At 46.6% G+C, this 23630-nt stretch overlaps 3 protein-coding genes and 1 pseudogene across 6 annotated transcripts; all 4 read right to left on the reverse strand.

Annotated features, from left to right (window-relative positions):
* Positions 1-168: 168 nt before the first annotated feature.
* Positions 169-4607, reverse strand: LOC133931436 (probable serine/threonine-protein kinase At1g09600). 2 transcript variants are annotated; one of them, XR_009911907.1, is made up of 4 exons: positions 4478-4607; positions 1504-1725; positions 1060-1378; positions 169-581 (listed from the first exon to the last, which is right to left on the reverse strand). XR_009911907.1 is itself a non-coding variant. In XM_062378310.1 (4 exons), exons 1-4 carry the CDS (start codon positions 1660-1662, stop codon positions 544-546), a joined length of 399 nt encoding a protein of 132 aa, XP_062234294.1. In that variant the 5' UTR covers positions 1663-3733; the 3' UTR covers positions 169-543. The 2 variants fall into 2 exon arrangements, 1 of the variants encoding a protein (XP_062234294.1); XM_062378310.1 differs by lacking the exon at positions 4478-4607 and having other exon boundaries at positions 1060-1172; positions 1290-1378; positions 1504-3733.
* Positions 4608-5054: 447 nt separating this feature from the next.
* LOC133931435 (non-specific lipid transfer protein GPI-anchored 9-like) lies at positions 5055-7875 on the reverse strand (annotated as a pseudogene).
* A 1307-nt stretch (positions 7876-9182) lies between these two features.
* LOC133931438 (uncharacterized) lies at positions 9183-13559 on the reverse strand. Its single transcript, XM_062378312.1, has 9 exons — positions 12940-13559; positions 12165-12409; positions 12006-12090; positions 11351-11536; positions 11096-11263; positions 10794-11009; positions 10079-10250; positions 9815-9986; positions 9183-9727 (listed from the first exon to the last, which is right to left on the reverse strand). The coding sequence occupies exons 1-9, from the start codon at positions 13252-13254 to the stop codon at positions 9634-9636; spliced, it is 1653 nt and encodes a 550-aa protein (XP_062234296.1). The 5' UTR covers positions 13255-13559; the 3' UTR covers positions 9183-9633.
* A 6232-nt stretch (positions 13560-19791) lies between these two features.
* Positions 19792-23327, reverse strand: LOC133931440 (auxin response factor 18-like). Of its 3 annotated transcripts, XM_062378314.1 has the most exons (5): positions 23095-23327; positions 22928-22986; positions 21731-22837; positions 20703-21604; positions 19792-20179 (listed from the first exon to the last, which is right to left on the reverse strand). In XM_062378314.1, exons 3-5 carry the CDS (start codon positions 22820-22822, stop codon positions 20110-20112), a joined length of 2064 nt encoding a protein of 687 aa, XP_062234298.1. In that variant the 5' UTR covers positions 22823-22837; positions 22928-22986; positions 23095-23327; the 3' UTR covers positions 19792-20109. The 3 variants fall into 3 exon arrangements, with proteins under 3 accessions (XP_062234298.1, XP_062234300.1, XP_062234299.1); XM_062378316.1 differs by lacking the exon at positions 22928-22986; XM_062378315.1 differs by having other exon boundaries at positions 21731-22944.
* Positions 23328-23630: the final 303 nt, after the last annotated feature.

Raw genomic sequence — 23630 nt, forward strand, 5'->3', positions numbered from 1 at the left:
GTGGAGAATTTCTGTGGTTGGAAATCACCTTGCTAATTTGGATTTGGATGGTTTCTGTAGATTTTTGTTGCTCCTAAATTTGCACAAAAAAATTCGAAGGATCTGTTTCTGAAAAAGGTGTTCTTGTACACAAAAACATGCCTTAGTTGCAGTAAGATCAATAAGGAATTGAATAAAACTAATGATTCTTCTTTTCTGAAGAGATGATTATTCATACATACAAAGCATCAGTCTCTACAATTCAGAGGATGCTCAATTGTAAGAACAGCAGTCTTTGGTTACATCAACCGCAAAAGGTATTCAGAATCCAAACAATTTCCGCTACCTTTCACTCTCTAATCAACAGCCGCGGCCTACACATGATCCACAAGAACGTACTGCTTGGAGGGGAGTTCTCCTGATCCACGTTGCGCCGCGGCAGCCGCGTCGAAGTCCGTCATGGAAGCCGGTGATCTGCTCTCCATGCCGCCGCTAACAACACCGCTGCTGGCCGATGGCTCGCCGTCCGGAGCTAGAAGAGGCCGGTGGTCCTCGTGATCGTTGTCACTGCCTGTGTGGTTGCTGTTTGCCCCTGGCTGCTGCTGTTCTTGAGCCGCAGCAGGTGAGTATCATGTATGTGAGATAGAATACAGATAGATCATGAGTACACAAGAGAATGCAGAGTTTTTTTTAAAAAGTACATACATGACGCACATAACTCACTCACATCATACTCACGCTCAACACATGTGCACGTCTTAAACATACACTACAGGTAGATACTCGCTAAACGTATATGCATGTGCATACTCCTAACTATTAGGAAAAATTTCTAGTGAGGCTCGTGAATGACCTTAGGAATCAAGCCTACGACCGACCGTCCTTACCATCGAAAGTGAACCAACTGAGCTACCATTCGATCCTAGGGGATGCAGAGTTGCATCTCCCAAGGAATTCTACATGAAACAAACAGTTCAATTATTGCAGGAATTGATAAAAATCCCCGTGTTCCAAACTTGCCTAAGATGCTGGATCAGGTACGAGATGTGAGGGAGAAAAGGATGGCAGTTCGTGCTGTACCACTTTTTTTGTCAGGAGAACCGCCGTCGATCTTCGGTGCTTCATCTGACTGCTGCTCATCGGCTATCTGCTTGCCGTCCCTCCGTTTCTTAGAGCGTTGTCTCAGTTTAGGCCTGCACGCAGGAACAGATAAATAATCCATGAGCCGAGGAAAAGGCGCCCTGCAACTGCAATTCGATCAAACGAAACGAAAACATCGTCTGGCTGTTTCAAGCCTCCAAAGTTCTCACTTCCCCGAAGAAGTGGGATCCGCGACCTCCTCCTCGTACACGACGGGCAGCGACGGGAGGTCGCACGGCAGCGGCGGGGTGCTGAAGAACTGGACCGGCAGCGGTAGCGAGTGGTCAGGAAACCATCAAAATGAGCCCAATCCGACAGTGTTTGTGCGTCAGATTTGAGGTTTCGCGCGATGCAAAAAAAAAAGTACAGAGGACGTCTGCGTACGTTGCTCTGCAGGGCCTGGGCGGCAGTGCCTCGACCGGCGGGCTCGAGCGCGAGGAGCGTGGCGAGGAGGCCCAGCGACGACGGAGGCAGCTCGCGGAACTTCTCCGGCATGGAGGGCTTGTACGCCTTGGGAGGGCGGAACGACACGGAGAGCTTCATCTTCCGCCGGTAGTCGTCCGGCGGCGACCCGCACAGGTTGAAGAACTTGAACAGCTGCTCCACCTGCAATGCTCAGTGAAGCCACGGTTCAGGGCCATTCCAATCAATTACACCCAGTTTGGTAAACAAAATTTATCGGAAGTAATCGGTAAATATAATTTATCGGATATACCAAATAAAATTTAAATAAAATATCAGTAAATATGATAAAAAAATTCTACTTAGGGTTTATCGTTAGACCCGGTAAAATGTATATATAGCCAAAAAAATTCCTTAGGCAGGAATATCAAAAGATACTACTATTTCGCAAGAATTTAACAATCGGGACAGGGTAGGATTGGTCGGTGACGACCTTATCACCGGACGGGAGTGCCTTCCATATCGAGTACGCCGCCACGGCCGTCAACAATAGCGGCAGGCCGTCATCGGCATCAGATACAATCATGCGAGGACGAGGTTGTCATGCTCAGCTCTGTTGCGTCTGCTTCTCATCCAATTGCTGCCTCTAAGTTGCAGAAGAGCGAAAGCTCAAAGCCACTAAATTTCTCTCCATTTTCTGGTTTGCCTGTGTAACTCATCTCGGGCACGGAGAAGCTGATCCAGTCCATGATGCTGCCGGAGAGCTCCAACCGCGGCATCCATAGCATCCAAGATTATCTCCTTGGACCGGAAGAGGGAAAATATGGTTCTAGGGTTTGAGGCTGGGAGATGACGGATGGGTTGGTCGCAGGGGTGAAGCTAGAATTTAAATTGTGATAGTGTCAAATATACAATCCAAACTAAATATTAATCACAAAGCCCAATTTATCATGATTCACATATGGTCAAAATAAGATAACTACTATTAAAATTTTGATTTACCCTTATGCCAGTACACCAGGATATCTCTATCTAGCTTCGCCCCTAGTTGAACGGAAAGGGCAACGGTCGTTGGCGCTGGTGAATCCTCGGACGGGAGAACAAGAAGCGAAATGAGGCATTCATATAAAGAAGAAGGCTTACTAAAATTATCAGGGGTCTTTTTGCAAAATATTGAATTACGATTAATAATCGTGATCCAAAATAGGGGTATCTCCAAAAAAATACTAGATCACTATAAATAATCACGATCCAAATTAGAGGGCTTATCACAAAATATCATATCGTGGTTAGTAATCTTCTTTAAGTTAGGGAGTTCCTACAATTCACTATAGAAGAAAAGTTGACCCAATTTATAAAGTAAATCGGATCTAAAAATCTTACAAACACACGGTCAAGACTCACGTCACACTACTCACTAACAACCTATAGATGTCAGAGCTCAACACAAGTTATCGTTGCAAGCTCATCGCAATAGCGACACAGCAACTCCGACTTCTCACGACGAACCTCAGCCTATGCCTCATTATCATTGCACCCACGCACACAGCTACCACCAAAATAGTCTCAAGAAAGAGCGTATTACGCGCCATCATTGCCAAGCTTCATCCCACCCTAACAATGTATCAGCTCCGACTCTACACCAACACGAACAACCCAAGTCTGTCAGCCATTTGCGCATGAAGCGTAGCTCCAAGGAAGCAGAAGCCTCGTCATCACCCCAGGCCTAAATCTCATCACCATCAATCTCAACATTAGTCCCAGCCAGCGCAGGGCAGGGAGCTCCAAGGCAATCCCTCTATAGAGGACATGGCTCAAAGACACTGCCATTGCCCAACCTCAAAAGAGGTTAGAGTTTTCACTCGGAGGATCCTCTCGGGGTGGGGGAGACAGGGATCTCGTAGCGACACCTTTAGAAAGGATAACGACACCTAAGAGCGTCATCATCACCAGCATTCGGTAGATCCAAGTTAGGCTTTTGCCCAAAGGCCCCACACCACCCAACATCCTGCGCAGCGACAAGGACAAAGTCGCCGGTCACCGAGCCCCATGGCCACCTCCACCGCACTCCACCACGTCGCGACGAGGTAGACGCAGCCGACGCGGCACGCGGGGAACTTCGTCGGCAAAAGCGTGAACACGTAGTTCCAGGACCTCACAATGGTCCCCACTGGGAGCAGATCTGCCGCTCTCCGTGGCAACCAACCCGTAACACACCACCGCCACTGCCACCACCTCACCTCAATGACATGCCCACCATGCCTAGCAGCAGCATCGACAGCATCTTCACCTCTAAGAACTAGCCCGTGCGTGGGCCACGCACTAGCGCGTTGCCGTGCTCCCGATCGAAACACCACCCAGTCATCGCCGTACTCCATGACATTCAGCCCCATCGCCAGCACTAGCTTCCATGGTGCATGTGAACTTTGCCACCACCGTCGCCACCACCGCTAGCTAGCTACAAGCCACCGCCACCACCTCTGTGGATGCCTCGGCCCGGTTAGATCTAGCCATCATGGCGCGCTGTCACCTCCTCTGCCGCTGCCACTTCCATCACGAGCCGACCGCACATATGTCCCGGTCACCTTCGTGGATGCCCTGACCTGGCTAGATCTAGTGAGATCTTGTCGAAACGAGGCGCACTGGCGCGGATTCAGACACCCCCAAGTGTAGCACCGCCGGACCCTTCAGCCCCTCCAAACGCCAAAAGGGAAAGGCCGCGCCGCTGTCGTCCTTGCGTCCAGGTAGATTTCTGGTGGCATGCTCAGAAGGCAACGAGACAGGGACGCCGAAAGAAGAGCCTGGTAGTGCGATGGAACGGTGGCCGCCCGAGTCGCCCCCTAAGGAGCGATGTGGGGGAAGAGCCCTTTTTCTTATAAAAGTGACATAATTGCCTGAATGATGAACATCGTGGTTAGTAATCGTGATCCAAATAAAGGACCTTATTGAAAAATACCAGATAGCAATTAGTAATCGCGAGCCATCCCTGTCGTTGTGCATCTCGCGCCGCAATCCATCATCCGCACTCACCCAGCACCCACGCCGTCGGCCCCGCCACCGCCCTCAATTGGATCCACCCTCGCTGCAAGTCCACGACGCCGCCATGGACAAGAATGAGAAGAGAGAAGACAACGAGAATCGAGGGAGTCAAGAAAGCAAGGCAAAAATCTAAAATTAGACAACATACATAAGCGTATTTACCGAAATAGACAACATGTAGTCGTATTTACAAATTTAGCATTCGCATTCGGCGCATCATTTAATGAAAATAGATTTTCGGTACACCGTACGCCGAAAAACTCATATTCGGCACACCGTGTGGCGAATACAGCACTGTAGTCCTGTATTCGGCACACCGTGTGCCACGGGTAGACAACCATATCTACCATCGTTCCCCGGAGCTCCACTGCTCCCTCCTTCCCGTCATCCTCGACTTCTTTGGAGACCTAGCTGTCACTGCAGCTCTACTGTAGCAGCTGCTTTGTGCTTCAGGTCGACAGTGATTTGTGATAGTAGCAGTATGAAGTACATGGTAGCAAGAACCTTTGATTCAATTATCCCAAGTCTAAATACAGCACAATGAAGAAAACAATGGAAATTTATGACTCAAATACATGTCTTGTCTACTGACTGACAATATCAATACACAGCAAAACAAATGTTGATTGTATCAGAATACGCAGCGACAGCATCACCATCTAGCAACACCGTGGTAGCAAATCATCTAATGTGGGGGATACGGGGAAACATTCTCTAAGTAACAGCGTGCTGAATTTTATGCCAATACAGACCACAAGGCTAGGAACAAGCTCATCAATCCCGGGACACCGACTGACAGAGTGCGATGACCGGAGTTTCTGCCACTGCCCCCACCTGATGGAGAACGTGCAAGAAAGAGATGATGACTGTGAGGTCTAAAGCGCATTGACACGGTGCTGTTTGAAAACATAGAGGTTTATACAAGGGACAGTTACTGTTCAAAAAAAGATGCAGTTGACATATGTTCAAAAAAAAAGATGCAGTTGACATATGTTTTGAGCTAATCCACTTGAAGAAGTTTCATTGTCAAACTGAGCACATTACATTTATGAACAGTGAGAAGTATCTTAGAACTCAACAAAGCCCATTAGTTTGGGTGTGAAAGTTTGCTAATCCCATTGCAGAATCAGAATCCCTTCCATTAGTTTGAATCATGGCAAAAAAAAAAAAAAAAACTCTTTGGGAACACTGACACACTGTTTTGCAGCACGAGGGCTGGAACAATTAACAGGACTTACAAGTATTCAAGCTACTTCATGGCAAATTGGCAAGTGTGGAGGCAAGCATGTGAAAACAACATTAGTGAAACACTATGAGCATCACTATGTTAGGCAGTACTAACATATGGTTAATAAAATTCCAGTTTAGCACAAACTGTTCATGTGAAGCATAGCTTGGCCACCATCAATTATGCTAAAACTATACTCCTAATATAGTGCTCTACTACACTAGTTGTTTGGTAGCAATCATAAAAGCAGCATCACTTCAAATAAATTCATGCAGACAGCAGTTCCTACTTACTATGTAATGCATTTATTATCTATATTAGTAGCTAGTGGATTCCACGCATAACTGCTTTTCCAAATGGATATACACATACAGCGGCGATCCAATCTGCAAATGAATGCGCTACATTGTTGGAAATAGTAATCCTTGGGACCATGCCTAACCATACAGAAACTTTAAGCATGTCGTTGTGTTTTCACTTGATTAGGGGCATATTTGAATGTGCATCACCCTCTGTTAAGTAATACCTGAACTAAGTACTTACTTGATTTTGGCATATCCCATTATAAAAGAGTAACTTTTATCATAGAACCATGTACTAGTCCTAGTTTCGCATCAAACACAAAATGAGTTATTGTGTATATTTTACTTGCGTCAATTTGCCACTAAAGTTCCACTTGAAATTTCATAACACAAGAAGCTATTATTTGGTAATTAAGGAAGTTTTAGTTAGTAAGGTATAACACAACAAAGTATTGTAACTAAGCAAAGCAAGGGGATGAGCAATATAATTTACCTGGAGGAGAATTCGTAGGAGAACCTGTAAAATTGGAATAGTAAAGCATTTATCAGAAAACCACAAAAAGGTATAGATCGAAATTATTAGAAGAAAAGACTAGCTATTGCTAAAGTTGAATAAAACTGGGACACTTGTATAGATACAGCACACGTGGTACAAAGTGCAATGCTTTCTTATTTAACTTCCAGAGTTGAATTCTGAAACCCAATGAAGTTTAAACACGTACAACACGAAAGTTCTGAACACAATTGCAGATCAATTTTCACGGCTCTATTCCGTCGGGTCAAACTAGATATTTTCTGAATTGACGTGTAAATATTATCATAAATGTCAACAACTAATACCCAAGACTGGGTTGGGAGCCTGCGGCCATGGTATTTTGATGGAAGCCAAGGCGGCACATAGCTAGATTAAACCAAGGTTATCACGGGACAGAGTGGGGAAACATAAGGCATCTCGAATTTTTACGCCTCCAAGCCTATTTTCGACACGGATCATGGAGATCATTTCAATTTTCACATCTACTAGACGGCGATGGCAACGCAAGCCCAACTTTCCTACGCCACTAGCAACAAACGCGGAAACTCAACTTACGGGCCCTTTGCACACTTGTCCGGCCTTATGTTGTTGCCTGCTTAATCGCATGAAACTAGTCTAGCTGATGCTTACTCACGCAGATCGATCACTGAACATGACAGTTCGATCGACAAAGATGCTTGCTTTAAGAACTGTTCTAACTGATCGCTGTAAACTGGATGCTAGAAAATCCCATCTGAAGAGCAATTTGTGCGGTAAAGTGGAAAGGAGAGTTACCGGAGCAGGCGGTGGTGGTGTCGCCGAGGCCGCAGCGCTTGGAGAGGCGGAGGGCGTCGGTGACGTTGATTTGTAAGGCCTTGAAGATCTCCGGCGAGGCGTAGAGCGCGCAGAGGCAGGGCAGGTCGTTCTGCACGGCGTCCTTGAGCGGGCCGCAGCAGGTGTCCGGCGGCGTCTCCGTGCCGTTCATATACTGCCCGCAGGGCACAGCTTCGACGCGCAGTTGGCAGTGGTCGGCGTCTGCGCCGCCGCGCCGGACGCCAGCATGGTCACCGCCAGTAGCGCCACGGCCATCTGCATCGCCATTTCTCTCTTCGACCTCTCTGCCTCTCTCTGCAGCCGAGTTTTTCTCTTTTTTTTTCCCTTTGTTTGGGAAGAGCAACTGAGCGAGCAGAGAGGAAGCCAGCAAGGTGGCTCCTTTTTTAGCAGTACTGACTCTTGGTGGTAGCCGGTTGCCCGGTAGCTGTGTCGTGCGTGTGAGTGGAAGATTTTGCTTTTTCTCAACGGGGAGGTGCACTTTGTAGGGAATATTCAAAGATGGATTATTATTTTTCAATTCCCTTTTGTAGTTTGGAAGTTGGCAATTTTAAGAATATGCTTTTCATTTGTTTGAAAGTTGGCAGCTTGCCACCTTTAAATTTTACATTTTAGCAAGTAAATATATTTAAGGTGCAAGTTCAATCCCCCATATTTGAACACGGTTTCTCTGATCTAATTGTACTAGACATATCGATGGCGATGTTATCCTATACAATTACTTCAGAGAATCTCTTCTTATATTATTCATTTTATTTTTCTCATTTGAACCGTGATATGATATGATCTCAGATCTGCGGTCGATAGCAACTGCACCAAATGATCAAAGGGACTAGCATATTTTTAGAATGTTCATACCATACGATTGACCGTTCAAAGCAAATGTTTGACTAAAAAACAAGCCATTGGTCCGACTCAAGCTCAGCTCTGACATCTGAGCAAGTCTTGCAACGAGCTGGCTGGCAATACCCATGGATTCCGAAGCATTGACTTGACTTGTGTGCTCCATGACAAGGAAAAAACGGCAAAACTGAAGCAGCAGGAGTCTAGTCTTCGATCAATCTTAAGGACATTTCTGCGAGAACGTGGATGATTCTCGTGTGAACATTTGAAGCAGGAATTTGACTAATTTTACTTATCAATCATACCGGGAAAGAAAAGTGAGAGAATTATTGTTGCGGTGGTCACGGAGGTAACTCTGAGTCCACGAGCGAATTTCGCATGAATCATCATGTGTTTGGTCAGAGGAATTAACCCATCCTAGGTGGGATGTTCATCATAAGTTCATCCTACGAATTTTTATGAGATAGAGAACATCCCTCGTGTTTATACTAAATAATTTCTTGTAAGGAATAAGGTGATGATAGATCAACTCATTCTGCTGAGTTAAACAGTCATTCCTCACATAAGAGATTAATTGCACTCATTTTCCATGGATCAAGTACAAATCTGTTGCATGTTTTGAAGTTTACCAGCACGCGCATGTTCCGCCACAGTTTAAGAAACCAAAACCGATCTGGCTCAGTTCTGACACAAATTTACTAGTCAGATTCTGCCACAGTTTAACAAACATGTTTTGAATATGCATACTATGACGTATGATTTACTAGTCAGATTCCAGGTATAAAACACAAATTTCAAAAGCCAGATGACTTCAAGGACAAATATGACATTGTGCATCGCGTACAACAGCTGAATTTCAAGTAAACACCACTTACAAATCCAATACATCTAGAGCACAGCAGCAACGTCACAATCATACATGGCTTAGCTTAAAAGAAAAGGCTTGAACATTATCCCCGAGAATTTGTAACAATTAGATGTACTCTCTGTGCAGTTGCATACAAAATTACTTTACCAGCTTCAAGCCCTAGTACTGTAACGATTGAAAGCGAAATGATTCACAACAACAGCTACATGCTACACAACAGTTGGAACTTGGAAGGGACATTTCCTCTCTAACCAGCCGGGCATCCAAAGCAACTCTAAAAAATATCCACTGTTCCGGTCACTGTAGCATCAGTACAATTCCTCAAGCTGTGTTTCCCAAGGAACTACTTCTGAACTTGAGTAAAGGAACTACCAAGTTTTTGCCCCACAAAATTATTTCGAAAATAAGGACTACATGGTAATACTAGGATCTCTGTTAAGCAAAAAGACTGGCTATGGAAGGCTACATCATGATCACTGTCCATTGTTCATTCGTGCCGCTCATATATTTGCATGTAGGTTTCTGAAAGAGCTACCATTTGAGGAAGAGTCTCAGTGACATGTAGATCCTGCATCTCATACCTGAGGTGAAGATTACCAATGGTTAAATGGGGTTACCGTATTTAGGCTCAAAAAATATCTCTGTTAAGAATGGGCTGAGGAACATACCATGCCTCTTCTGATTTCCGCTGTACAAATACTCTGTAGCATCCTTCGCCTGGTTTGCCATCATGGACAATGTTTGCTATGAGGTCGTACTTTGAACGTAGCTTATCATTCTCTTTTGGCTTAGGTAATGGAATGTAATCCTTCAATTCCAAGTTCTTCACAGGAAAATTTACTGCCACGTTGAATATGAAAACCTCTTAGAACTAGTGAGTTAACAGAGAACTGAACAGAGGCACACACACAATCAAGCAAACACAATCTCACCTAGAGTAGGGTTTTTCTCAACAAAGAAGTTATTTTTGGTAAATCGCCGCATATGAAGGATCAGATACTTTGGCAGTCTAGTGACTCGGTACCTCATCCGAGCAATAGATGGACGTACAACCTCTGTCACGGTCTCACCATCAAACTTCTTCAGTATATTAAACAGTGGCACCTGAACAGCATGCAAGCTTTTGAAATCCAATATACCAAATTACAGCAAACTAAAACAGATAAGTTCAAAGTAGAAAAGTCCGGCAAGAGATGTCAAACATTCATGTGGTGTGTAAAATTGCAAGTAAGCATTACTCACCGTAACAATGAGCTTCTTTATCCTAAGCAAGAACAAAAATAGAAGCATAGTTTTACACTGAAGTTAGTTTGAAGCTCTAAGCAGCAAGATTTGTATAACAGATAGGGTCATACATTTTTTTTTTCAAAAAAAAGCAGTTTTATATGTTACTTTGAGGTATAAGAAATCTTGAGAAACACCGTCCCAGAATAAGTCTAGAAATTCAGACAGAGTCGAACCTCACTGATATGTTAATGTTCTGGCTAACTGTAATACTAGTTTCCTTGGCTCTCACATCACCAACCCTAGAAATCTTAGTAGCGCACATTATTAATTTATTATCGTACTAGAGTTCCACATTTATACATGTTAAAGCTAGATGAGATTATAACCAGACAATTACATAGGTGCTTGTGAAGGACAAACCTGTGGAATGATATTTTTCTCCATGGCGTCTTTGAAAAGAGGTGGAGGTGGCAAGTCAAGACCGAGCATCAGGAATGGGACCCTAGATGTTTCAGTGACAGTACCATCAATTGTTGTTCCAATCTCTGAACCTGCCACATCATTCTGCTCATCAGCACCTTCATTCTTTTCCATTCTATGCTTCCTATGCATCTCCTTGATAACTTCAAGTTCTCCCTGCAAGAAAAGTGACTCTAATGTGAACTGATAAGTGTTGCTGAAGTGTAATATCAATGACTCTGTTGATATCATGAAAAGCTAACCTGAAAGCAATCATGTATTATGCTTCTGTTTTTCCTCTTTGAGCTTTTTAGTTTCGCATGCAGTGTGTTCAAGAGCCATGATATAAATTCCACTGGATCATGTACACCAATCTGGAACCGCTTGTTGCTGGCCTTCATAACTGCTTGCAGAAACTCATGTGGACTAACCTGAAAAGAAAACAAAATGTTAATACGGATACGTGTTGAGGTAAAGGGATAGCACCAAACAACCTGCAAACTAAGTAATAAACCAACCTGGCCTTTGAAGTTCCTAGCATGCCATATCTTGCGTGTTAGTTCCCCAAAACGATGAACCAATGACGATTTGCTATGCTGATAATTTTCAGGGATGAGAAAGAAATTTCTCAAAGGAGTAACTCTCATTAATGACTGTATTGTGACATTCACAAAATCAGTCTCCTTAATATTGTTAAGACCAACCTGCACAGAGCATAATTATTTACACGAGATAAAAGGCATCAATAGCCAGAGTCCAAACTTCCCAAGTGCCTACAAATTCCCATGTGCATTCAAGTGAAAAAGGCAATGTAAGCATGATCTTAAGATGTGATATAGACACATACTGACACTCTTATAACAGAAAAAATGCAATCAGTGAAATCAACTGAAAAAAACGCTAATGACCAATCAAGTGGCCAGTTCTTTGTATGCTAGTCCACAAATTTTTCAGGCTTCAATTAGTACTACAATGTATCTTTTCCCACTGCATTTGTTCACTGTTTCAAGATACAGAAACAAACAAGAACTTTAAAAGAAATATTTTGGTAGAATTAGTGAATATTCCCTTAACACGATTCCACAGCATAGCGCAACGAAGCACAGCAGGCAAACCACCCCTTTGGGAAAAAGATCATCTAAGGGTCCTTATGTCAGTTTCAAGGGTACATACCATTCCAGGTAGATAATTGGAGCCATCAAGTGCTCTAGACCACTGCTTGTTCTTGTCAAGATTTAGAACCTGCTCTTTCGTAAACCTGCCAGAACAGAACTGGTTACCAAAGCCATCAAGTACTGTTGGAATGTAATGTTGGAAGAAATGGAGAAGCACCTTGGATTGAGAACATGTCGAATATCTTCTAATGAAGGATCATTTATCTCATATCCATCAGGAAGACAGTAAGCCTTCTCAGTTTGAAGGTTAATGAACACATGATGGCCTGCTTCAAGACTGTGCGTATATGCATGAGATTTCAAGCCTCTTCCTTGGAAATACTTTCCACAGACCAAGCACGCATACACATTCAAATTTGACAAGGAGATTGAGCAGAACTTTTCAAAATCAAAATCAAGGACCTACAACGCATAACAAATTGTGTACTCAGCTATCAATAATAATCAGAAGTAACAAAACAATGTTACGCAGAATGGTTCGAAAAAGAATTTGAACGTGAGGATAGAATACAGATACACAACGGATACTGAATGAAAGTTATCATACGTAATTAGTCTGAATAAACAATCATATCATGCTAGACAGTAAATCGTGATAAAAACAGCCAGTATATGATGCGGCTAAATGTCAGGAGCCATTAAGATGTAGATCACGGTGTTGGGATTCACTCTGAAAAACTGCTAGATTAAATTGTATGTTAAACCATTTGAATTTTACATGTTAATCAGCTGCATCAAATTACAATTACCACTGATTAGCTTTCAGTTCGATATACAGTTCTAGCACAATATCAGCGATTGATACTTAAACAACTAGAATTATAACTACTATATCACGGTTAACTATCGAGCTTTGAAGAAAATAAAAAGGTTTTGAAGATAAGATAATTCCCATCAAACCACACGAAATTGAGTCTGAAATGCAACTATACCTGTCGGTTCACGGTGTCGAGGTAAGGGCAGTCCCGGCGCAGCTCCACTTGCCTCGGCCTCCTCTCCGGAGCCCTCCTCACGTCGTCCTCCTCATCATCATCCTCGTCCTCCACCACCTCCTCGCGGCAGCCATTCGCGTGGCCCCTAGCCGCTTCCTCCTCCTCATCATCCTCGTAGGTGGCCAGCCCCAGCAGCGACGCGCCCTCCGACCCCTCCGGGCGTGACCGCTTCTCCGCGGCGCCCCCGTCGGCGATCTCCTCCTCCTCCTCGCGGTCGCGCTTCCGACCCGGGGACGGGTGTTCGTCCGCGCTCATCGCCGCCGTTGGCCGCCGAGACTTTAGCTGGCCTAGTGCGTGTGGGGGGAGGTGCCCGTCGGCGAGGACGGCGAGTGGCGGCGCCGGTGTAGGGTGGGGCCGCGCCCGAGAGGGTCTAGGGTTTGGGGGCGTGGCGGCGGGCGGCGATGATGGTGGGTGGATGCGTGAGTTAGGGGCTCGGGCGGTCAGGGGGCCGTAGATCGCCGTGGATCGGTTGGATGGCGTTTGGGGGGAGGCGGAGCCGATGAATCGGGGAGAACGCTCAGCAGTGCGCCTAGCCACCAACAAGGCAACAAGTGGAGTTTCGCGAATGTTCAACCGCCTTCATCTGCCGTACGAAAGTTTTAAAATGTTTACATCTGTCGTATAAAAAAAGGACTTGTGACTTTTTCGTTCCATCCGATTCCAGTTTCACTCTGGTATTCTAGTTTTCGCTCCTCTCATTTTTATTTTGCTTCTTCGTCGACCCACCAGCCATACTATCGTTGCTAAACTACCTCGTCTCCCTCCATCGCTCGACTTTACTGTCGAGATCTCCTCTCCAACCGTTGAGATCCTACACTCGTCTTCCACGTGGATCTTTGCATCACCGCGGTCTCCTCTGCCCCCTTGTGGGTCGTCACCGTCGTCACAGCCACCCCACATCTTTCCATCCTTGCCCAACGTCTGCGACTCCCTCCACCCCACCTCTCAAACCAATGGACCCGACTTCTCCGCACGTCCATGTGCGCCTTCGGTCTCCTAATCTGCGCACCACCCTCACGCCAAAGCCGTGCAACCCTCCCTCACGGCCCTGGTCCGCTTGCGCGCTGAAGCTATCACCTGCTGCCCTGGTTTGCATCCCTTTTCCCTCTCTTCTTCCCCCATGCCCAGCAGGCTTGGGAAGAGGAGGAGAATGGGGGAAGTATGGGCAACGCCAGCGGTCAGGAGGATGACACAGTGGGTGTGGAAGGCGATGGCGCCGAACTCAAGGACGCTGGCGAGGATTCGTCGGTGCGGTTGTCGCAGCGTGGCTTCCTAATGTACGGCGGCAAGGGCACAACCACGTGCATCGCATGTGCTCGGTGGGCGTCGTAAGGGATGACGGTCGCCCGGGAGCCCAGGCAGCTCCTTCTCGCCGCAGATGTTCGTGCCCCAGGTCAGTTCATGAGATCTCGTACTATCATGTTGGTTCTGTTAGGGTGTTGCTAATACATATCATCTGTGATTGGCCTGCTGCGGTGCCAAGCCGTGCCGCTCCGAGCGTAGGTGTGGACCGCTGTGCTAGATGGCTTCCACTTGCAAGAATCTACGCGCTCCACAGTGGGGATTTGAATCTTGATATCCACCATCCAACAACGTATCTGTAGCACATGTCTGTGTTGCCACGGCCATCGAGTCTACAGAGCTTATCGGATGCTTCACTATCATCGTTAATGTCATGTACAAGCATGCGTGTGGCGTTGAGTCACCGTGGGATGTCTACCTCTCCTTGCTTCCCAACTACAAGCCATTGTGGCTTGTGTGGCCTACCAAGTCCAACACCTCCTCATGAAAGCTAGACAAGGTGAGATTATTTAGTTATATTGCTATCTATGTCTATGAAGATGCTAAGATGCAGTGATTTGTTGGTATTTTAAATTAAAGATCATTGGTTATACCTCATTTGTCATTGCACTTTTTGTCTGATGCTTTGTGCTTGGTTGCGACATACAAATTCAAGTTATTGTTTGGATGGCCTGTTAGTTGTGATCTACGAGTGCACATAGGTTGTTTGACTAAATGATTAAATGGATAGTTATGTATAATTTTGTATTTCCTAATTCCTTCAAGTGAATATATTAACTGAGAACAGGAAAGCTTGGTTATTTAGATGTATTAGTACGAATCATAATCTTAATCTACAATAATCCTTGCACTGGTTGTGAATACTAGGATAACAGAAATTTTATAATATCACCGGTCTATGGAACATATGTCAAATGGATATGCTTAATGAAATACCTCGGTGTTTAATCTATTTGTCGGTGAATCAGGAATCAGGGGTCCCTGAATCCCGAGGTCGGGCCAGCAATCTGCCACGTGGTGCCCTCCCGCGGGGATCATCTCCGCGAGGTACGAAAAGACTAAGTCCCGGGAGAGGGCGCTCGGGGCCATGAACAGTGGTCCCCGAGTACCCGGGTTCCTCGATGATCTGCGAAGACTAAGTGACCGGGAAAAGAGTGCTCGGAGTTATGAACAGTAGCCCCCGAGCACCCAAGTCCCCCGGACCAGAGAAGCCGAGTTCCGAGAAAGGTGTGATTGGGGCCGCGAACAGTAGCCCCTGAGCACCCGAGTACCCCAAGGACCCAAGGAAGGTAGTTCCGGGAGAGAGTGCTCGGGGCTGCGAACAGCGGCCCCCGAGCACTCGGTTCCCCGAGGATCCGAACAGTCAATTTCAGGAGAGAGTGCTCGGGCCATGAATAGTAACCCCCGAGCACTCGGTTCCCCGAGGACCAAGAGAGGGTGTTTCCGGGAGAGAGTGCTCGGGGAGGTGAACAGTGACCCTCCGAGCACTCGGTTCCCCGACGGCCCAAGAAGTCCTTCGTCGGTGGCCCCCACAGGGGTCCAGCGGTGAAGTGTCAGCCTGTGAAAGGCACGATGCCGCATTTAAGAGGGCACGTGGCCTGTCACCTCCAACTGCTCCTGTCATGCTCGGTGTCAGTTCCTGCCACATTCTGGCAGAAGGGCGTGGGGACATTTAATGCACGGGTCCCATCCCGTGTCATCCGGCGCGCCTTAGGATAGCATCGCAAGGCCCAAAACGCCCCGCCTGCCGCCCTGCGGTGTCAGACAAACAAGATCGGGCGGGCACGCCGGGTCGCTCGGTGGCTGCCCGGTGGGTCCCCTCCACGGCGTCCGTTGCCAGCGCCATCATGACGACCGAAGACAGGGCGGGGGGGGCGCGTTTTCAACCCCCCGTCACTTCGCGCAGAGGCCATGATGACTGTCTTTCCATTTATAACGCCTTGGAACTCGTGCCCTCCCTTTCGGGGCACGCTACCGCCAGCGAGTATTTAAGGGAGCCGGCGGGCACGGACAAAAATGACCGAGAAGAACTCAGAGACACTTGCTCAGAGATTGAATAACATCTTTCGTACAAGCATAAAAGCTGAGACCACCGAAGAACAAGGAGCCCAAAGCTCTAGGATAGACAAAAATTCTTGTAACCAGCAACATCCCTGAGAGACATTCTCAGGGCATTTATAGCCTCCACACATGAGTAGGGTATTACGCTCAGTGCGGCTCGAACCTGTCTAAAAATTCCTCCAACACATTTACTGCATCCTGCATTCGATCCTTCCATCCCACCTGCCATCGCATTTACATCTATTTATTTCTCCCGCAAACATATTCAGAATCATCCCCGGACCGAATCTAAAAAAGGAGTCCCTCAGGATCCCTGCGATAGGAGTTCACCCTCCGACACTATTGAACAAGTAATATTTAAGTAATTGTGCAGTACATCTCTTTCCTTTTAGATTGAATTACCTATGGTTTTCTGACAACAGCTACTGTTGTCGCAAGCAGCTATATCAAAAGGTCAAGTATATTATAGTTTCTATTTTTTGCTATTATCAGACATAAGCAAGGCATGGCATCTTATCTTTATAAACATGTCTAAGTTCTAAAAAATTAACAATTAATATGCTGGATAATTTGTTTATAATCACGCATAACAAACTAGTAGTAGAATAGCCTCACTTATGAGTATTTGTACCCTTATTGATGCAATAACTAAAAAAAGACCATCAATGCAATATAATCCTCTGTTGAGGATATATGAATGACCCAGCTTTGTTATATTCTGTTCTTCGTAGTCTCATAGTTGCATGTTTGAGGCTTATATTGCATTAAACCCGGAGAAGTCATTGCCCTCATATTCACCTCTGGTTCTTATAACAATTGTCTGGTAAGATCTTAATATGTGGCCCACTATTGTTGGTTGAAATAAGTAAATAGTTTCACTTATTCCTATCAAATTGAACATTATTGTCTGGTGATATATTCTATTGCATTGATAATATATTATATTGCCTTGGTACTATCTCAATATCTTGAACGTAATTGTAGTGGCCCTATGGTGAGTGTCAATTGGAGGAGCTCGAGCAGTGGAGAGGGCGGCCAAATATGGGCATGATTTCATCTCCAGTTGATGGCGCCATGGTATTTCATGCAATCAAGTAATGTGTGTGTCCTTTGTTGTTGAATTGTGTGGGAGATAGCCAATCCTATCTACTTGTTAATTATTATGATTGATCTATCGTTTTGGTAGAGCTATGCATCATAGTGAGATCTTGCACTACCATGCTACTCTTTTTTTCTCTTCAAGTATCACACTGAGTTCCAATAACAACAGAAACAAATTATGAAAGACATGAGAAAATAGTATATGTGGTGGTAGTGAGCGTACATATGTTCTTCAGAGGAGACAACAACAGGAGGATATTGACCCCCCTTAGAAGGAGATGCTGAGGATGTCGTAATGTTGATGCTGAAGACAATGGGATAAATCATATCGCGAGCGGTCATGTTGAGGGCTTTTAGAAAATCTTATTTGTCCTCTCTCGATGTAAGATCTCAAAGACGATATGTTCTAGATATCTGCTCTCCAAATCGCTAGCGCATGCTGACATGCGCGATGGAGTAATTTACCTGTGACGGCATAACAGAGAGAAATAAGCAAAAAACCTTAACTCGTGTGTACGTTGTGGTGATGGTCGGTAGATATATATAGAGAAAAACCCTAACTCGTGTGGTTAAGATGTGCCACGATTGAACTCTCAACTGACATGATCTTTATATTTCATAACCGTATGGATCGTCCCTTGTTACAAAATAAAACTGCAAAACGAAAGACACACCTTCGCAAGGCATTTGATCAGATTTTAGCGGATCATTTATGTAGGGGCCGCGCCCTTCGCCTCAGCCACGACCCGACGAGGCAAGGCGAGCTCATATATTCTTTCTAGTCATCCATCCATATGAGCTAATACGATAGAGTACATAATTTTATTTAAATTGATTTACCTGTAACTCCACTACTAAGTGATACTAAATAGATATATAATCACTTTGAATGATTGGACCTTTAAGATTTTGCGGAATTATAAATGGGCTGGCCCATATATTTGACCCCGGAACAGTGTACGCCCCATCCGCAGCGAGCGCCACGAGACGTGGACGCAACAAGCGAGCGACTGAGCGAGCGGCAGGAGAGACGAGTACGTACGTACGCGGCGGCAGAAAGGAGAGAGCCGCCGAGCCACGCTATCTGCATCTGCTGGACGGTCTGGGGCAGGAGACGGCGACTACTGTAGCTAGGTACGTCGTGTCTGCGCGCTAAATTCAACACGGGCCTTTGCTTCTTCTACGTACTCTTCATATAAATTAAACGAAGCTAGCCTAGCTAGCATTTGTCTTGTGCATCCGTGCGTGCATGTGGATCGATGCGTGCATGCGTCCTGCTGCGGTTTTGTTTTCTGAATTCCAAGCTCCGTGCGGTTGTGAAGTTACGTCTGTTTGGTTCCTGATGTTTCAGCAGTTTCCTTTCTACCTTTCACCCGTGCAGAGGATATAACTAACTAAGGCTAATTTCAGCAGTGAAGTTATTCAGTACTACAGTACCTGTAAAGTACTGTACCACTAAAAATCGAGCGCCAACAGATACCTATCTGGCGCTACAGTAACGTAGTAATATTGTAGTAGTACTGTTCACAGAGTTTTCAGTGGATCCGGAGGGAGGAAAAGAGAGGTAGAAAATAGAGTAGCTGCTGGAGATGAAAAAATAAAGATATTATAATAGTAATAGATGATACTGTAATAGTATTTTTAAAATGAAAATTTGAAGTAGCGGTTAGAGATAATCTAACCAGAAAACACCGCAGTACACTAGTACTGGCGCGTACCTCATCTTGCAAAGCTTTGAGCGCGGCATGGCCGATCGCTTCCCCGGACCCCGGTAAGGACGGGACGGGACACCCTGCATCAACTCCCCGGACCCCGGTAAGGACGGGACGGGACACCCTGCATCCACTCCACTCCTCCCCTAGTCCGGCGCGTTGCGCGCGCGATCTCCGTAGGATTCTCCGGAGCAACAGCGGATCGAACTCAACTAATCAATGAGCGCTGCTGCTACGTCAAAACATTCTTACAGAGCAAGCAGCAAGACAATAAGTTGTAGCATCTGTTCGCATCTGTTGAGCCGTTGACATTGGACAGGACAGTGAGGGTAAAGGAAATGCTGGCGCAACGGAAAGCGACAGAGTAGCAGTGAGCGTCGCACTCGATCCGGCGACCTACTCTCCGGTTACTGCACATAGGCTAGGCACCAGACACAAGACCGACATTACACTCCATTTTTCAGATCATTAACGTGAATTGAAATAACAGTGTGCATTTGAAGTCTAAACGAGGTCCTCCAATTTCGACCATACCGACTTGAGATCACAGCATGTCACTGATTTGATTAAGTACAGACACAAATGGATTTTGGCATTACAGACAACTCAACATCTATATCTTCCAAAAATTTCAGGAATTGCATTTGCAGAGCAGTGGTTCGTGCCAGAGTACATAATACTGATCAATTGCAAATGCAACTGCTATGATCAGTTCAGACAACAATACGGTACATAGAGCTTGTCTGATAAAACTCAGTCTGCCGATAAATTATGGGTCCTGGATTACACTCGGTCCCTTACCGGGAGCTCCAATCGAAGAAAACCGAACAATTAGACTGCCTCTTTGGACTTGCACCAGCACTTGGAAGTGGCAGTTTACCTTATAAATCGCTACCCTCCTCCAGCTGTACAAATGACAACAGCTTTCTCCTTCCTACCTCGCTAAGCTATCGCTGCTTATGTCCGTTAGTATGGTCAGCCTACGTGCGGTTTTTGTGAACTCGCTGCAAATTCAGAAGTTTTGGAGTCCATTAGTTTCTTCTGAAAACAAGGGAACAATGTGGGAGTGAAAATAAAATGCAGCAGATGAGATTACAGAATGATGGTTCATCCAACAATATGGATGCAAGATGTCCTAGCTTGAAGCCATTTAAGTCAAAGTACCATAAGGATGCTTCCAAGGAAAGAACACCTAGAGTCTGGGGACTTCAAGATAATCATGTCTAGATGCAGTACTAATTGAAAGGTCTAGCAAGATCACAAATACTACTAACGCAGCCATTTCCATGTTGTTGCTATACATGCTCACCTTGTTGATGCTATCAAGTACATATTACTACTACAGATATTATCAAGAAAATTGAAAGATTGTACCTACCCATGCAATGTATTATGGGTTTCAGAAAATAGGGGAATGGCCCCTCTATTTGAAAAGTGTCTATGAGGGACAGAATATCTAATTGATTCCTAAAACAAAAATTTAATGCTTGAACAGAAACAAACATTTGAATTTGAAATCATACGAACCTGAAAGGTTTGTCTCCAGTGTGTTTCAGTGCCCCAGACGCATCACGGTAGAAAACATGACTCATCAACTCAGCTTTCTCGATACCAAACATGTCAGCAAGCCTCTGATATAGCTCCTCATATGACCCAACAACAGAGAGATCAAGTGTGCGCCCAACATCCTCTGAGTGCATGAATACCTTGCAGTGCCCGGTTTCCAAACCGAGATCGAGTACCTTGTTATCTTGGCACAATGGGACTCCACAGGACAAGTTTTCTGTAGTGTCATCCTGATTGCTTCCAGGGCTTGAAATATCGGAGTTACTCACCGTCTTTTCGGCATTGCTATCAGGACTCTTCTTAGCAGCTGCCAGAGGGAAGCCCGAAGCGTTACCTAAAGATATCTGCTGCTCAGTGTGTATTGGTTTTCCGAAAAGCATCAACTGCGGTGCCGCCTTCTTGACATCTGATTTCTTGCTCTGTGGGGTACCAATGGTAAGCAAGCACGGGATATCATCTCGAGCTGCTGGATGACCGATGATAAGCCCAGCAGCGATACTCGGCTGCATGCCGTGATCAAGGTGGTGAAGCCCGTGGGGTGACAGACTCGACTGCAGTTTGTTAAAGTGGAGATCTGAGAAAGATATACCAAATTGAGCATGCCTGGCTCCCTGTATGCCTGCAGGAGTGCCATCCGGGAAATAGCACATAGGACCAACCCCACGGCCGAGCGGGCTTCCATGGAACATCGGTGCCGGAAACTGGCCGTCTAGTGGAAGCTCGGGGTACAATGGAATGCACAGCTTCTTCCGGGGAGGCGAGAACGGAGCAAGATGTATGGCTGGCATGTTTGAGACAAGCTCAACCAGCCATGGGCTCACTCTCTTCACATTCTGTAACAAGTCTGGCTCATCCCAACTAACCTGAAAAAGTCACTCGAACAATTGTTCATCATTGTGACAACCTTTGTAGACTCCTAAACATTAACTGATAAGCTGGAATTTTGTGATGCCGTCCTTGAGAGGACATTACCAATGATGGAGGTTTACCTGAAGAAGCCTCCAAGGTGAATTGGGCCATCGGATGGGGTCAGCCACCTGCACGGCCGAGACAGTCCCCATGAACCAGCTGATCCTGGACGAGTCCTCCGTCTCAAAGGCCATCTTGAACCTCATGCCGGCGCACCACTGGGTGCGCATGGCCGCCCGGACAGCTTCCGCCTTCACGCAGATCTCCGGCGTGCTCGCCCTCGGGTAGTAAACCACCTCAAACGGTTGTCCACTCACCGCAAGATTGGCGGCCTCGATGACCTCCTCCGGCCGCACCCGCACTCTCACCTTCCCCCTCGTCGCCATCATCTTGTTGCCGTCCTCTTCTCCTCTCAAGAACATGGAGAGTCCCCCGTAATTGCCGCCCGGCGGAGGCGGCTGATGCAGAAACTCCGGCCCTCCGATGCCGCCTTTCTTGGCGCGCCGGATGCCCACGCAGAGGTCCCCGTTCTCCGTCCTCATGAACACGATGGAGTCCCCGGCGACGAGCTTCTTCTGGTTCACGAAGGCGCTCCACCCCGTGGTGAGCAGATGGCGGCGCGGCGTGCCGCGGTAGATGTGCCGGAACTTCCAGACCACGCCGTGCACGTCCTTGGCGAGCACGGTCTGGACGGGGGGATCGGCCGAGTAATCCAGCCGCGGGAAGATGGTCTCGGCGCAGTAGCGTGGCACGGAGAAGCCCCCGCCGTTGTTGGCGTCGGACTGCGTGAGCGTCTTGGCGAAGGACGCGGGCTTGTCCTCCTGCGCCGCGGCAGCGGCGCCAATGCCGTCGTCGGCGTCGGCGGTGTATCCCGGCTCGTTGGGCCGGACGGGGGCGAGGAGGATCTTGGCGAAGACCTCGTCGGTTTCCGGATCGGCCATGAACCTGACGCCGGCGACGCGGCAGAGGACGAGGGCCGGGACCCGCCCGGCGGGGAGCTCGACGGGGCCCTGCGCGTGCTCGGCGTGGCCCTGCGGGAAGTAGTACACCTTGGAGAGCACCGGCGGTATCTGGACCATGCCGCCGGCGCAGGCGTGCCACAGCTGCGCGTCCAGGCACTTGTCACTCTCCCTCTCCCGCTCCATCGCCGCCGAGTCCACGAAAGTTATCATCTTTACCTCCCAGAGCTGCGCGGAAGCAAGGATTTTAGCGGAATTGAGCAATTCCCACCCACCGCGATAGCTTTTATGGAGGAAATTTCACGCCTTTCCCACTACCGCGAGAAGCTTTTCCGCTGCAGAACCGCCATCATCATCAGACCTTACAGCTGACAAGGCTGGGGAAAAGCAGCAACAGAAGGGAAAGAGGAAGAGAGAATTTTGCCTCAGATATCTTGCAGAGAAAGGGAACCCAACCAGCACCACAAATTCATCCGGTTACTCACCTTTGGAAGCAGCTCAGATCCCTCCAAAGGAAGAGTAACGACGAATTGGGGGCAATTCCGGAGCAGTCGAGCCCTCTTCTCCCTCCCTCTGCAGCTCTGCGGCGTTTGCCTCCCCACAGGCTTTGCAGGCTCAGATTCCCCCAGACTGCAGCTGACTTGGGGGCAAAAGAGCTAAATAGAGAGAGGAGAGAGAGAGGGAGGGTGAAGGCAGTCAAGCAGGAAAGCAGTTCTGCATCTCAAGCAAGTACCACTGCCTACTAGTACTACTAACTCCTGGTTAGTGGCTTAATTAATTATTTATTATTAGAGTACTTTTCAGTTCCACAACCAAAGTGCTCTACTAAAGATATTGTGCACGATTAGCTGCATCATTAGCTCATTGTCCATTACTGTCTCACTGCCTTTCACTTCTTCAAAAAGATTTGGGGATTTTCTTTGAAAAAAGGGGAAGAACAAGGAAATCGGAATCTATGCTGAACCAACAAATTGTGTTGTTTTCAACCGATCTATTTCGCGATCTGATGTCGTCCAGATCG

This window comes from Phragmites australis, chromosome 10 (genome assembly GCF_958298935.1).
Source record: "Phragmites australis chromosome 10, lpPhrAust1.1, whole genome shotgun sequence".
Taxonomy (NCBI): domain Eukaryota; kingdom Viridiplantae; phylum Streptophyta; class Magnoliopsida; order Poales; family Poaceae; genus Phragmites; species Phragmites australis.

Coding starts and splice junctions, on each gene's coding strand:
- LOC133931436 (XM_062378310.1), bottom strand. CDS start 1,662: ATGAAGCTCTCCGTGTCGTTCCGCCCTCCCAAGGCGTACAAGCCCTCC. Junction 1,379..1,503: donor CCCAGGCCCTGCAGAGCAAC/GTACGCAGACGT, acceptor CTGCCGGTCCAG/TTCTTCAGCACCCCGCCGCT. Junction 582..1,059: donor TTCTCCTGACAAAAAAAGTG/GTACAGCACGAA, acceptor GCTCAAGAACAG/CAGCAGCCAGGGGCAAACAG.
- LOC133931438 (XM_062378312.1), bottom strand. CDS start 13,254: ATGAGCGCGGACGAACACCCGTCCCCGGGTCGGAAGCGCGACCGCGAG. Junction 11,537..12,005: donor CCAATTATCTACCTGGAATG/GTATGTACCCTT, acceptor TGCTCTGTGCAG/GTTGGTCTTAACAATATTAA. Junction 9,728..9,814: donor CGGAAATCAGAAGAGGCATG/GTATGTTCCTCA, acceptor TCTTCACCTCAG/GTATGAGATGCAGGATCTAC.
- LOC133931440 (XM_062378316.1), bottom strand. CDS start 22,822: ATGATAACTTTCGTGGACTCGGCGGCGATGGAGCGGGAGAGGGAGAGT. Junction 21,605..21,730: donor CACCTTGGAGGCTTCTTCAG/GTAAACCTCCAT, acceptor TGACTTTTTCAG/GTTAGTTGGGATGAGCCAGA. Junction 20,180..20,702: donor ACTGGAGACAAACCTTTCAG/GTTCGTATGATT, acceptor CTGAATTTGCAG/CGAGTTCACAAAAACCGCAC.